This window comes from Macrotis lagotis, chromosome 7, assembly GCF_037893015.1.
Source record: "Macrotis lagotis isolate mMagLag1 chromosome 7, bilby.v1.9.chrom.fasta, whole genome shotgun sequence".
NCBI classification, from domain to species: Eukaryota; Metazoa; Chordata; class Mammalia; order Peramelemorphia; family Peramelidae; genus Macrotis; species Macrotis lagotis.
Genome location: NC_133664.1, coordinates 137,250,413 through 137,265,125, shown reverse-complemented (window position 1 = coordinate 137,265,125; position 14,713 = coordinate 137,250,413). Strand labels below are relative to the sequence as shown.

Here is a 14,713-nt window from a genome sequence, read left to right as displayed (position 1 = left end):
CTCAGGAGCATCTACTATCCTCTCCTCCTAGATAAACTCTTTTCAGATTTTTCATGACATGGCCCTCCAGTGGTTATACTATTCTATCTGACTGCTTCTCACTCTCCTTTCCTGGATCATTCCTATGCCACTTTTACATCCCCGTAATGTATTCCCCAGGACTCTGCTCTGGACCTCCTTATCCCCTCCCTAGAAGAGCTCATCAACTGCCATGTTTTTAATGATTGTCTCTTTGCAGATTATTCCCCAAAAAACTATCTCTCCAGTTCATACCCCCACCCTGAACTCCTTTCCTGTATAACTAGCTGGCCATTGGACATATCCAACTGAACACCCTTGCAAGACATCTCAAATTCACTCTTGACTAATGTCTGAAAAGGACCAGGCTTGGATTAAGGAAGACCTGGGTTCAAAATCTGTCTCTCACAATTATTTACCAAGTTTACTCATCCCTAAAATGAAGGGGTTGACATCAATGGCCTCTGAGGTCCTTTTCAATTCTAAGTCTAGGATTTCATGACTTATCTATTCCCTGCTCACCATTTGTGCCAGAACTAGGTCAGACACTCACCACTCAACTTCCTAATTGGTCCCTCTGCATCCAATCTCTACCCTTTCCAATTCTCTCACACAGAAGCCAAATCTATATTTTTCAAACAAAGTCTGACCATGTCATTTCCCCCTCCCCTCAGGGCTTCTTCTATGGTCTCCAAGGTCAAAAACAAACCACTTTGGCTTTTAAAGTCCTTTCCAATCTGCTTCCAAATGACTTTTCCAACTCTTACTTTCTTTCAAGGATGTTAAGATCTAACCAAATTGAAAAATTTGCTGTTCCCCATTCACTTCATTCCATCTTCTATCACTATTCCTTTGTACTGGTTGTGTCACAAATCTGAAATGTATTCTCTCATCACCTGGAAATCATAGGATCCCTAGCTTCCATCAGAGATAGAGCAGAAGCCAGTCTCCTTCCTTAGTTGTGCCCCATCTGGGCCCCTTCAGCTGCTAGCACAGCTAATAATTCCACATTTCTTACCAACAAAATACTCTTTTTTTTTTAAAGAGCAGGGACTGTTTTATCTTTGTTTTTGTTACTCTAACACCTAGCATAGAACCTGGCATATAGGAACTTAATTGGACCTGCTGAATTTAATTTAAAGAGTGCTCACTAAATCATTCAAAACAGTACTGATCAGCAGAAAGAAGATAATTTATTTGATGATCACATTCTTTGTAAAAAAAAATCATACTCAAATACCTCACAACTCTGATGAAGACAATGCCCAGTTCTGACTTAGGCAGACTGATGGTAAAGCATGACTCCCACCTCCTGGCAAAGACATAGTGAATTATATGGGTAGAATGAAGCATAGTTTTTCAGTCATTTGTTTTGCTAAACTGTATTTATTTATTTCATAGGAGGTAGGGGGTGATATGGAAAGGAGGAGATCATTGGAAAGTGATTGTGATAGAAAAAAAGAGGCTTACTGAAATATTAAGTAATGTCAATGGAAAGTTTTAAAGAATAAACTTTATAGATGGTGCTTGATTCTTCCACTTCTTTTCAATTGGAAAAAAAAATTACTTCTCAATTCTACAGAGGCCTGAAAAGCACTCACATGTTTCAACTCTATACTTCTATTTCCTGGCCTGTGACATCTACCAAGAAAAATACTCGGGGGGGGGGGGATGGGGAATGGGGAGGGTGGAAGGTAGAGAGGCTTTTTATTTTATCACTTAGTTATAAAGCCTGTGTGTAAGCTAAAGGTACTCTGGAGGCTTGCCTCTGGAGGAGGAAGCAGAGAATACAGTGTTCCCATAGAACACAGCACTTAAGAAAAGGCAGTTCATTAAATCCACAGAATCCCATTCAGTATAGTTCTGTTTTCAGGATCATTTGAGAAGGAAAAAATAATCTCCATTTTCTCTTTCTCTGGATAGGCACATGTCAAGAGCATATTGACGAAAAATATTACTGAACTAAGTGCATTAATTTCTACAACAGCTGAGTTGACACCTCCCAGGCACAAGTAAAGGACTAACTGAGCCTGCAGATGCAAAGGTAATAGCCATATAATGTCAGAGGATGAGAGGATCATAGGTCTTGGAGATTGCAATGACCTAAGGAACCCCATAGTCTAATCCCTTCATTTTACCTCTGAGGAAATGAAACTCCAGGAAGCCTAAATGGTCAAAGCCCTTCCTCTCACCCCACCCACCTTTCTAATCCTCTTACACATTACACCCCACCCCACACACTCTAAAACTCAGTGACAAAGGTCCTTTTGCTGTTACAGAGACAATCCATTTTGTTCCTAGCTTCCCAGTCTTCTTTCAAATGCCAGTTTAAAACCAATAATAATAATAATAATAATGTTTTGGGGTTTTTTGCCCTTTGTTCTTCAAGACCATGACATAAGGGAGATGATCCCATGACAAACATATGAATTAGATTTGAGTAAGGGGATGCTGTGCTAAGACAATAGCCTCACTTTCTCCTCCAGAACCATCTGGGTTCAGAGGCTAGATAGTTATTAGGACAACAGGAGATGGCCCTGGATGCAAAAGGTCACACAGCTAATAAGAGTCAAGTGTCTGAGGTTAGATTCCAGTTCCTGTCCTCCTGTGTCCAAGGCTAGTGCTCTATCCACTATACATAGCTGCTCCCCAGCTTAGAACTCCCTTCCATAGGAAGCGTTTCCTCAAATCTCTTAACCCTGGTACTTTCCCTCTGTTGATCATTTCCTATTTATCCTACTTACAGATTTCTGTACATAGTTGTTCATAATATCCCCCTTTAGAAAGAGAGGTCCAGGAGGGTAGGGACTGTCTTTTGCCTTTCTTGTATCCCCAGAACTTAGCAGAAGGTCTGGCACATTGGAATAATTTAATAAATCTTCCTTGAGTGACTGATTTGTTCAAGGTCACAAAGGCAGTGAGCCTCAGAGATAAGATCTGAAGCCAGATACACTGATTACAGTCAGGGTTCTTCATCCCAAACCACAAATACCTCTTTGCTTTGGGAAGCATTCTATTAGGCATAGGAGGGCAAGAGTGAAATCAGCCAACTGAGCAGACCAACTTCATCCAAAGTTGAGGCAATAGAGTATTAGGATCACCTCTTAGGTCTACTGCCAAGATAAAATACTAGTGGTATGAACAGAAACCAAAAAACAGGATTGTACTTCAAAGCAAAGAATGGCCTGCATCTTTCTAGATACCACAACTATAAATTTTCCAATAATCAATTTAGAACCCAATTAGTTCTTCATTAAAGTTAACACCCAGAAACATCATGTTGTAGTAGAAAGAACAACGGATGGGAAGTTAGGAGACATGGGTTCTAGTACCAGACTGGCCATTGGCTAGTTGTGTTAGGTATGTAAAACCCACTTTAAGTCTAAATGTCTTTATCTGTAAAATGACGAAGGGTTCAGCTAGATCACCAGCATCCAATTTTTTTTTCACATGATCAGAAATTCATGCATGTAGTAGAATATTTTTACAAATGTCTAACAGTGACATACAGCCTGGTACCTATTTTAAAATATGGATTCCCCCTCCCCACTCCCAGTAATAGAAAAGCAATACACAAGAGAATTTGAGTGGCAGCTGATCTCTAGAACATTCCTTGAGGCTACTATCCCAAATAGATCACTGGATTACAGATATATAATTATCTGCTTAAAATATTGGTCAGAAAGGCCTAGGAAATTTATTTAAATCATTTTCTATAGAACTGTCTTTTCATCTTAGTACATAATACTTGGATTCATAATGCTTATACATAATACTTGCCTATTATTGGGTAAAAAATATGGAATATTGGAAGAATACTAATTTTGTAGACAGAAGACCTTGAATTCTGGTTTTGTCACTTAAAACTATGAAACCTTTAACAAATCACTTTAATTTCTATGGCTCAATTTTGTCAACTATAAAATGTGAATGATCACTAAGGTTCCTTCCTTCTAGCTATAAGATTCTATGATTTGTGATTGCATGGTGCTAATAATAATTGAAATATTTAGAAATGCCTTTTAAAAATATCTTTTTTTTTTCTGGATGATTCAATGTTTTTAATCTAAGGATATGTACTAATAAGAACTAATGGGACAAAGAGAAGAAAGCAATAATGAGTCTTTTGAAATTTGTGGGCAAAGATCACATTTTGAATACTTTGAATAAGAAGAAATACTAAAATTCATCTTTCCATCAGAGATCAAATATACATCTTCTGCAAGCCACAAAGTTACACCATATCCAACGTCAATGCTTGAGTAGAGTCAATCTTTCAAAAAAAATGGGGGGGGAGGGACTACATTAATTATTTATTTCTAAAATGCTATATCTTTTTAAGATACTTTCAGATCACACAATTCTTCACATTAACATTGCTTCATTGGTTAATATTTCTGTCCTCTCATTTTTAAGTTTAAGAAAACTGATCACATGGAGACTACATGATTTAGTCATTAGCCAATATGTAGACAAGGTCAAGGGCTGAATTAGGACCTAGGTCTTCAGGGTTTACAGATTGTTACTTAGATCTTTGAAAACTATGCTATTGCTTTCTTTGTAGGAAGTAGAGTTTAATTTGTCTATCGACTTTAGTATAAGCAAGGGTCAATAAAAAACAGAGAGAACAGTATGGCAGTCTTCATATACTTCAAAGGCACACTTATGGTTTCATAGATCATTCTTAGAAGCAACTAAGTGGTCAGCCTCTATTACTATGAACTGAAGACAACTGTGCCTTGATTAGGATTTAATATAATCAGTATAAATTTACTGTGTTAAGAATGAAAAGGTTAAAAATGAATGGCTCTGAACATTTTAAGTTTGCCCATTTTAGCTCTGTTTTGATTTTGAGAACCTTCCTTCTCTGATGAAATACAAACACATATATAAATACCACATACACAGACATACACATGCACAGAAATGATTTGCACATATATTTAAAATAGCAAAGCAGCACATTGTATGTAATCAATACAAGATTGGGAAATAAAAAGCAACCAGAAGCTGCAACTGGATCTAATTAAATTTAACTAAAAGAAAACTAAAATAAAACCAGAGAACAAACAAATGATGGAGGCAGTCTTAAATATATAACCAGGGCTACTTCCTCCTTTCTCTATAAGCTCATCATGCTTTTAGAAAAGGGCATTTCAGATAATACAAAGCAATGTTTCCTATTTCTATTTTTTGTCTTTCAATGTTACAAGAGCCCTGCAGAGGGTCTTTGTTTGAAATAACCTTCAGGAGTCAGCAGTCAGATGAAATAAATGTTTTTTTAAAGAGCTCAAATTGCACTTATAAATATTCTCTCCAAGATCCAGCTTGAGATGGCAAATCCCAAAACTAATATTCAAAAGAGTAACCTGAGATACAGGGAGATTAAATGATGCGCTTTCAGCTGGAACTCTGATCCTCTAATTCTGTTGTTGTTTAAATACAACATTAAAATTTCAAAACAAAGGCACTCAAGAAACAAACATCTAGTCCCCACAGCAATATTAACTCGGCTGTGTTGCATTTGTTGGACATAACATTTTAACTGGCACTTAGCCTATTGAATGGATGCAAACATTTAATACATTCAGTGTGAGCAAATAAAGAATTAAAAGGCTAAATACTGAAAATCACATTACACAAGATGGTTTTCAATATTTGTGTGTATGGTTTTTTTTTTAACCAACATCAACAGTCTGGTCATGGTCACAATGAGGACAGCAGAGTGGCTAGTATTAAGACACCTGTTTTCCTCATACCTCCAGTACCACAAGCAGAGTAGATATACTCCTTGAATGATAAATTGCTTTTGGCTACTTATTGTAATTTTACAATCTTTAGCAATACCAAAGTTATCTTCTTTCTGCTGCTGTCCATTTCCAAAAAGGACAAACAAATACTGGAAATTTAGTGTTATATCAGCCTTGTTTAAGGTATTCAGATAGAGAAATTCAGCCTCTAAACCAGTATTTGTGATAAGAAAGAAACAAGGAAGGATATGAAGGAAAGCATTATTCAAATTTTCTTTGAGTGCATTTGCCTCACTGTGGATTAGCATAAGATCAGAGATCTAGCTATAACTGAAAGGAACCTCATAAGCCAACCTACTATTTCAACCTCCCTCATTACACAGGGGAGACAAGGAAGTTAAGTGACCTCTACAGGTAGTAAGCATCAGAGGTATTATTTGAATCCAGGTCTTCTGAATTCAGAGTCAATTCAGTCAGATCTTTCTACTGGATGTCAGTGTCTCTTGACTGATTCAAACCAATCATTTCTGCCTTCTCTTTATCTCTTGTTATCTGTATTTTTCCTAACTCTCAATACCTCATTGACCATCATGAGGAATCAAAAGGCCTACCCAGACTGAAAGGAGAATACAGATTTGGTAGTCAATGGGGGAAGAGGGTGAAAAGGAAGAATTGTCATTTCCATACATCAATTCTAGTTCTTAATAAAAGAACCAAAGGGGGAAATTGGTAGTTACATAAATGAAAATGAAAAAGGAAGCAGAAGTCAGAGTAAAAAAGGGAAGAAATAAAGTCAATCATGGGAAAAGGAAAGTTTTAAATATTGATAAGAGAATAACCTGGGGAAAGATTCAATGATGATGTTCATAGAATTAGTATAATGAGTCACTGCCAATCATTTGTTAACTCACAGGTCAATGTTTCCTTTAATCTTAACAGACACATAAATGCACAAAGTTAAACTAATTAACTTAATAACTCAACTCATCCAATATGCATCCATTACATCATTATGTATATCAGTGTGTACTTTTCAAATAGCTGATAAGATTTTAGGACTGTAAGCCATATTAACTGTAAAAAATGAACTGACCAAGTGGGGCAGCTAGGTGGCTCAGTGGATAGAGCACCAGCCCTGGAGTCAGGAGTACCTGAGTTCAAATCCAGCCTCAGACACTTAATAATTACCTAGCTGTGTGGCCTTAGGCAAGCCACTTAACCCCCTTGCCTTGCAAAAACTAAAAAAAAAAAAAAAATGAACTTACCATTAGTAGGACTAAATCCAAGATTCCACAGCTTTATCAATATATATATGTATATTATGTATAATATATATATATATATATATATATATATATATATATATATATATATATAAAACCAGATCTATGATTACATTGATATAGGAGATTCCCAATGAAGAATTTTTTTAGACCAATGTAGTTCAGTGCCTACCCTGCAATTCATAGTTGGAGGGTTGACTGTGGGCATTGAGAGATTTAATAACATGCCCAGGATAGTACAGTCAATATGTGTCAGGAGGACTTGAACCCAGATCTCCTTGACTATACTGTCAGGTCTCTACATACTATACCAAATTACCTGTGCATATACATTGACTGTATTTATCACTTTTTCTGAGGAAATTTTAAGCATAAATGAAAGCAAAAAAATCCCCAAAACCACTGAAGCTAGAAAATACTTGGATTCCAGAGCTATTCAAGGTGACATGTTATTCCAGTTCTATGACAGTTTAAGGAAATAAGAGTCAAACTCAAATGAAAAGGGATCCTGTTGGGCAACATAATGACTTAAAAAACCACAAATTAACATTATTGATGTTGTATTGCACTTTTGCTTACTTTGTTAAGTATTTTTCTATTGCATTTTAATCTGGTTTGGCTCCATTTGGAGTTTTGGGGCACTTGTGGCCAGTGGGTTGAAGGTCTGACACCTCTGATTTAAGGTACAAAAAAGCAACAAATAATTCAGGGGAAAACATTACAGAAGGGGGAGAGAGAATTAGCAATTTAAAAATTAATATCAGGAGGAAGAGGAAAGGTGACTGAAGAGATGTTGGTAAAACTGGCAGTTAGGCTTACTACATTCTGATGTCTCTAAAATCTTTATGAGAATGTTCTATGTTTATAGAGAGGATATCTTTGTTTAAAGCATGAGAAGGGGATAGGCTTTTGCAAATCATTCTGTGGAGCAGAACACATGGTTCCAATCACTAACCAGCCTGGCAGGTACAGAGAACACAAAAAGTATTTATTATCTTCTGATCAAAGAAAGTATTTGATTTGATAGGGCAAAATATAGCCTTATAGGCTCCAGTTCAACAAGGTATCCTTCATGCATAGCTTAAGATGATACAGGAAGCCTTGATAGTTGCAATAACAGTGATAATTTTACTCAGTGATGCTTTGCTAACAATGTTAAACAAACCAGAGATGAGGGAGGTAGTATACCACACCTTTTATGCTCACCAAAGTTTACACTCTTGTCATGGAGGGTTCAAATAAAGAAAATATTTCCTCTAGATGACAAAGTCATCTCCATGATAGTTTGCAGATGATAGTGCATCATCTCAGAATACTACAGCTCCCCTCCACAATGAAGTCTATGAACGTTCAAAAAAGATAAGCTTTTACACAAGAAAAGACAAGTTGATTTAGAATATATGTTGTCCAGATGAGGACAGCCCATTTTGTTAGCCCATGAATATATTAGACAAGCACCAGGGCTCAGCAATGAGCCAGTCCTAGTACACAATATATGGATGAGAATGGCCTGAGATATATTTGAAAAATTAAGCAGCACTTTCAAAGATCTAAGATTTCCCCTGACATTAAAAACTCATTTTTTTTAAATAACTGTTATTTCCCCCCATAGTACTAGATAGCTTCAGATCAAGGACAGCTGAAGAATCAAAATGCAGAGTGATATAAAAGGTAATGGAGGAATGAATGTGTTTTTAAGTTGGCTGAAGGAACCAGAGATTACTTGAGGACATCAAAGAGTAATCAAGACCTAATCAGGGCAATACAGGTATTGGAAAGGGTGGGTCAGTCAAGTATAAAGATGGATGATAACACATGGTAAGCCTAAGTGGTAGTCTAGTATTCATGAAATGTTAAAAATCAAGAGTAAGATGCTAAATTTTCTATGGAGAATTTATGAGAGGTTATGGACAAAAATCACACAGGATTAAGAAAGAATTGATGGACTACCATCCCACCAGTGGAGGAATTACTCATAAGAGACCATAAAGCCATGAGGATATGCTAAAGATACTACTTATGTAACAAATTTTCCATGCCAGACTGAAGTTCTATTGTTTAAAGTCTTCAGAGGATCATAGATTTAGAGTGGTGAAGACAATTTCAGCTCATCTGGTCCAATATCCTTATTTTACAGGGAAGATACTGGCCTAAAGACATTAAGTGACTTGCCTAAGATCTCACACACACACACACACAGCAAATATGTCTCAGAGATAAGAAAACCTCTAAAATTCAGTCATCATTTCACTGTACCATGCTGCCTACCTACTGCCATTCTATTAAGCTGATAAAGGTTACAGAGTAAGAAATTCTAATTTGTGTTTAAGTTATCCAACTTGAGGATACTTATAACATCCCTAATTTTCCACTAATTGTATGACTGATCAAATAAGATACTTAGAGCATCAGTTTCCTAGCCTATAAAATTATTTCTAAGATCCCTTCAAGCAATAAAAGATATGATTATGTCAACTGAGCATTTCTCTAGCATATCTTATTCTAGGTTATTTTCACTATTTCCATGCCTGGTAGGCTTTCTTCTTTTATCTCTTGGCTTTCTACAAGTCCCAACAAAGATCCCATTTTCTAAAGAAAACCTAGGTGTTCTCCTTAATTTTCATACCTTCTCTTTGCTGCTTAATTCAAATTGAATTATGAACAACCTAAGATCAGGGACTGCTCTTAGTACAGTGTCTTAAATGTTTATTGACTGTAAAGAGGATAATGCTTCCTACAGAGCACTTGAAGTTTAAAAATGGTACAGAAGTGTCAACAATGATTATTAAAGAAAAATGTCAAACTTAAAAAAAAAAAACTAAAACCTTTCCCATCTTTGGGTAATAATGTAAGTCAGTAATTTCACATCCAGGAAATCTTTGTTGTTCCTTTGAAAAAAAAAGATAATAAGACAAGACACCCATCACATAAAGCTACTTGATAATTTCATTTTTGTTGTATTTTGAAAGAAAATGGCATAGCAATAATTTTCATTTCAGTAAAACTTCTTTTCATTGCTGGCTCTACCCAAAGACTTACCTGCAAGAAATCAGGAAAATTTGTAAAATATGACAACTTTTTTATATATTAATACAGTCACTGCAGGTATATGTCATTCAGTGATATTTTAGCACTTTTTTTTAAACAAAATCATTGCTTAAGTTTTTCCCTGGCATTATTGCTATGACAACAAAGAATATACACTAAATCTTTTTGTATACATTCTGAATCCTGCATCTGGAAAACCCAGAATGATTTCTGTCTCCCCCACTACTCAAAATTTTAATGACAATTTTTGAAAGCATTCCCCCCCCCCCACCATGCTATTCTATACATTAGGAGTTACTTACACAGTGGAATGATAATAAGAATTCCCAGAGACACAATATTTGACTAAAGAATTGAAAACATTGCTGTACTCCTGAAATGGTTGACAGCTCTTGATAATTGATACGATACCATCAAGAGTGCTGGCTGTCTTAATTGTTACCATCCCTTTCACTGCACTGGCTATGCCTTTAGGATTTAAATAGCTAAACAAAACTTTCACAACCTGAATTAAAAACACTCTCCTGGAAATCATATTAAACTGAAAAACTATAAATTCAACTTGTTTCCAGGCAACCATCCAAATAGATCAACTTTCAGAAAAAACCCTCACAAACTTCCAAAAAAATCACCTACTTTGATTTTAAGGATCATTTAAATCCTCATTAGCAAAAAAATACACACTCAATATGAAATAAAATGAAATTATATTTTTTTAAAAAGATATAAAAAGTCATATTTTCCAAAATATACAGAATTTAAAACGTAGCAGGAAGGAGTCAATCAGCCAGAATATGTAGGAGTGTGAAAATATCTCTTGCTTTTTAAACACTGGGTGATAAATTGTATTTGTGTGAAAATATCACCTCTCCAGCTTCTCTTACTTTAATTTAAAATTAGCCTTCAGGGCATCAACTAAATTTACAATGGAGAGTGGCTGACACAATGGGTAAATAAAACTTAAAAAAAATTTTTAAAGGAAAAAAAAAGCTTTCCCAGCTATTAAAATAACAAAGGGGTTACTTTAAAAGATAAGTTATAAAATGCTAAAAAATTAACTTCATCAAAATAGATTTAGTCTAAAGGAATCTCTGGAAACAAAAAGCAGTTTAAGATTTTCTCTGGTTAGTCTCAAGATGAAACTTCAAACTAATTGCACTCACAAACACAAACCTGACTTCTGGGATTTTATGAATTATTAAACAATAACAAAAAGAACTAACAATAACATCATAAAAAAAATCAACCTAACCATCCCATCTGGATATATGGCCTAAACAAATACATAAATCAGATAAATTGGAGTTCATAAATCAAGTGTTTATATTTTGTTTTACTTTCAGTAGGTTATTAAAGTCCTGAAGGTCATAACAAAGAAATCCATTCTAGGTATGCAGTGCGATCTACAAACTAAATCTTTTTTTTTTTTATCTTTTGAAAGAAAAAAAAATCTTTTTCACCTTCACTACTCACCTTATCCATCACCACACTAGGATAATTCCTGGTCATTTTCAGTAACACATAATTGCTTTTTAGCTTAATGGCAGACTCGATTGTATTTCACATGGGGCTACTGATTTTCCACATCATAAAATTGGACATTTTCATTTGCAATCTTATTGTCTTTTTTAAAAGTTTCCAATGACGATAAAGGGATTCTTCTAAAAAACTGGAGACCAAAGAAACTAGCAATTTCCAAAGTGGAAATCAATAGCTCGCCTACTTCTCTCCCAAATGCTTACTTCTCTTGTGTGTTTCTCCTTTCAGTCCTTGTTACCTCCAAGCATGCACGACCTTCCTTCCCGGTCCCTGCTATCCCTTCCTTCTTCCCTCTTTGCATCGCTGGGAAGGTACTAAAGGGAGTGAAATAATATTAAGCAGGCTAGCTAGACAAAGTTGAAAAGATCTGAGCTGTTTCCTCTCAGTCCTGTCCCCTGTTTCTGACTGAATGTAAGCTCAGTTCGGCAGTTGGAATCAAGAAGGCTGAGTGAGCGAACGGTACAAGACAGAAGAGTTGATAAAATTCAGTTCATCAGAACCCCACCAATGGAAATAACTAAGCTAAGTAAGAGAGGGGCCAAGGGCAGGCAGGCAGAGTCGTTCTTTTATTATTATTTTTTTATTAAAAAAAAAAAGCACAACTTCCTTGCTGCTCTACACAATCAGATTATTTCCTCAAATATTGAAAACACTTTGCAAGCATTATTTGGAGTTTAGCTCTATTCAACAGCCGGGGCTTGTCACTTGCTCTGATTTCCACCCACCAAGTAAAAAAAGATACAGGCAGAGGAGGAAGCAGCGAGCGGATAGGAAAAAATTCTTCCAGGCGATTTAATGTCTAAACGTCGTCCTGAACCGGTCTGTCTCCATTTCTCCCTTCCCCCTATCCTCAGCTTTAAGACGGCAGAACCCTAAAGGGTGTGGGAGCAGAGAGGAGTGCGGAGCCTGGCTTTAAAGGGGTCTCTAGCCCACCTAAGGCTCGCGGTGGCGACTTTCCCCAGAGGCATCGCCGAGCATCCTCCCGCAGACAATAGGCGGCTGCACACCTGTCCTATACCCCATCCCCGGAGATCTGAGGTCCCTGGCTGGGTGACACCTCCGAGGCTCGCTCGCTCTCTGTCACACACACACACACACACACACACACACACACACACACACACACACACACATTGCATGCACACACACACACACTGCATGCACACACACATACAAACACACACGGACACGCGCTCGGCAGAGACGCAAACAATAGGGGGTCAGGTCCCCCTCGGCCAAACCGGCGGGGACCCGGGCGAGGGGGAAGGCTTGGGGAAGGGGAGGAGAGGGGGGCGAGCGCGCAGACAGGGCGGGACGGGGGAGCAGGCTGAGCGGGCGGCTGGAGCGCGGAGGACCGCAGGAGGGGTCGGGGGGCTTCCCAGCGGCAGGGAGGATGGGGACGCAGGGGTGTGGCGTGGGGGCCGGGGTCCCCGGCAGGGAGGAGGGTCGCAGCGCCCCGCGCCCCCGCCCGCGCGCCCCGGAGCTCGGTTACCGCCGCCGCCGCCGGGGCTCCCGCCGGGTCCTCCGGGCCGCGGGAGAGGTCGGGCTCGCGGCTCGCCCCGTCCGTCGCCATCTTCCTGCTGTAGCGGATCCGAAGGCGAGCTCCGAGCTGCAGCTCCCCGGCTCAGCCCCTCCTGGGCCCGGAGACGCTTAACCCCCTGCGCGCCGCAGAGCCGGCTCCTCCGAGTGGGGCGCGCGGCTCTGCTGGGCTCCCCGGCGCCGCCCCCCGGCCCGCAGCGCACCCCTCCTCTCCCCGGCCCGCCCCCGCCGCCGAGCTTTAACCCGCCGCGCGCCGGGGCCCGGCCCAGGCGGCGCCCCGGGGCCGGGGAGGGGCCCGGGGCGCCCCAAGCTCTGCGGCCGCGCGCCCCCTCCTCCCCGGCTCCACGGGAAGGCTGTCTGCCGAGGGGTGACCTTGATCGGCCCCCGCCTCCCCGGTTGTGCCGAAGCACTCCTGTCTCTCTCCTACAAGGAGACTGCAGAGAAGCGGGGCTCCGGGGCCCGAGGAGCCTGTCCTCTAGGCAGAGGGGGGAACCCGAGCCCTGGCCGCGCGCCCCCGGCGGCAGCGACGCAACCAGTGTAAAAACCCAGGCTTGGCTCCGAGCGAGGTCAAAACCCACGTCCTCCCTTTCCCAGCTAACAATGACACAAAAGATTGTATCCAGCTTCAGAAATTTCCTTTCATCCTTCTGACAAAAATTTCTCAAATGATCGTCTCTTCCCCCCTCCTTCTCCAAATAACTACCTGTTCGAAACCGAAGAGTTCATTTTTCTTCTCTTGGTCTCCTATTCTAAGTATCGTTTTGCAGATGAAGAACTAGGATGCAGCGACTTGTCCAAGGTCACACAGATAGTAAGGGACTAAGAATTGGAATTATGGTCCTTAGACTTTTTTTTTCCTCTCTTCGTCTCCTATTTTTAGTGTCCTTTTGCAAATGAAGAACTAGGGCCCAAAGATGCTGCGACTTGTTCAAGGTCACACAGATAGTAAGTGACTAAGAATTTGAATTACGGTCCTTAGACTTTAAATCCAGAGGACTTCCCCCTAGGTTAACTAGCCACTTCATTCTTTTCTTTTTGCAAGGCAATGGGGAAGTGGCTTGCCCAAGGCCACACATCTAGGTAATTATTAAGTTACTGAGGTTGAATTTGAACTCAGGTCCTCCTGACTCCAGGGCCGGTGCTCTATCCGCTGCACCGCTCCATTCTTGATTGTATCATAATCACTTAGATTTTGGAGCCGGCATCAGAAAGTACACTGGCCTGAGAGCCAGGAGATCCATGCTCCAAACTGAACTCGAGGTTGTCCTTGGACAAATATTTCCCTGGATCGCTTTTCTCCTCTGAAAAATGACTTTTAAAGTCTTTTCCATTTCTAACATTCTGCAGTGGGATGTATCAAAAACATCCAGTTTCTGGTTCTGTCTCACTACTACACTATTGCTTGCTAGTTATTTGACCTCTACTTACCCAAGTGTAAAATGGGGATAATACTACCTAAGATGTGACCATTAGTGTATGGTGAATATAAAATAAGATAATTAGCTTTTTATACTTACAGTGTTGTATGTGTTGGGG

General features: G+C 39.3%; 1 protein-coding gene across 1 annotated transcript in view; it reads right to left on the bottom strand.

Moving 5' to 3' along the window:
* The window catches only part of LOC141494160 (cortactin-binding protein 2-like), a 122,121-nt gene extending 108,879 nt beyond the window's left edge, over positions 1-13,242 (bottom strand). Inside the window, exon 1 of the mRNA XM_074195285.1 lies at positions 13,131-13,242. Within this exon, the coding sequence (XP_074051386.1) occupies positions 13,131-13,211 (81 nt within the window). The 5' untranslated portion in view covers positions 13,212-13,242. The remainder of the gene's footprint in view (positions 1-13,130) is intronic.
* Between the last annotated feature and the right edge of the window lie 1,471 nt (positions 13,243-14,713).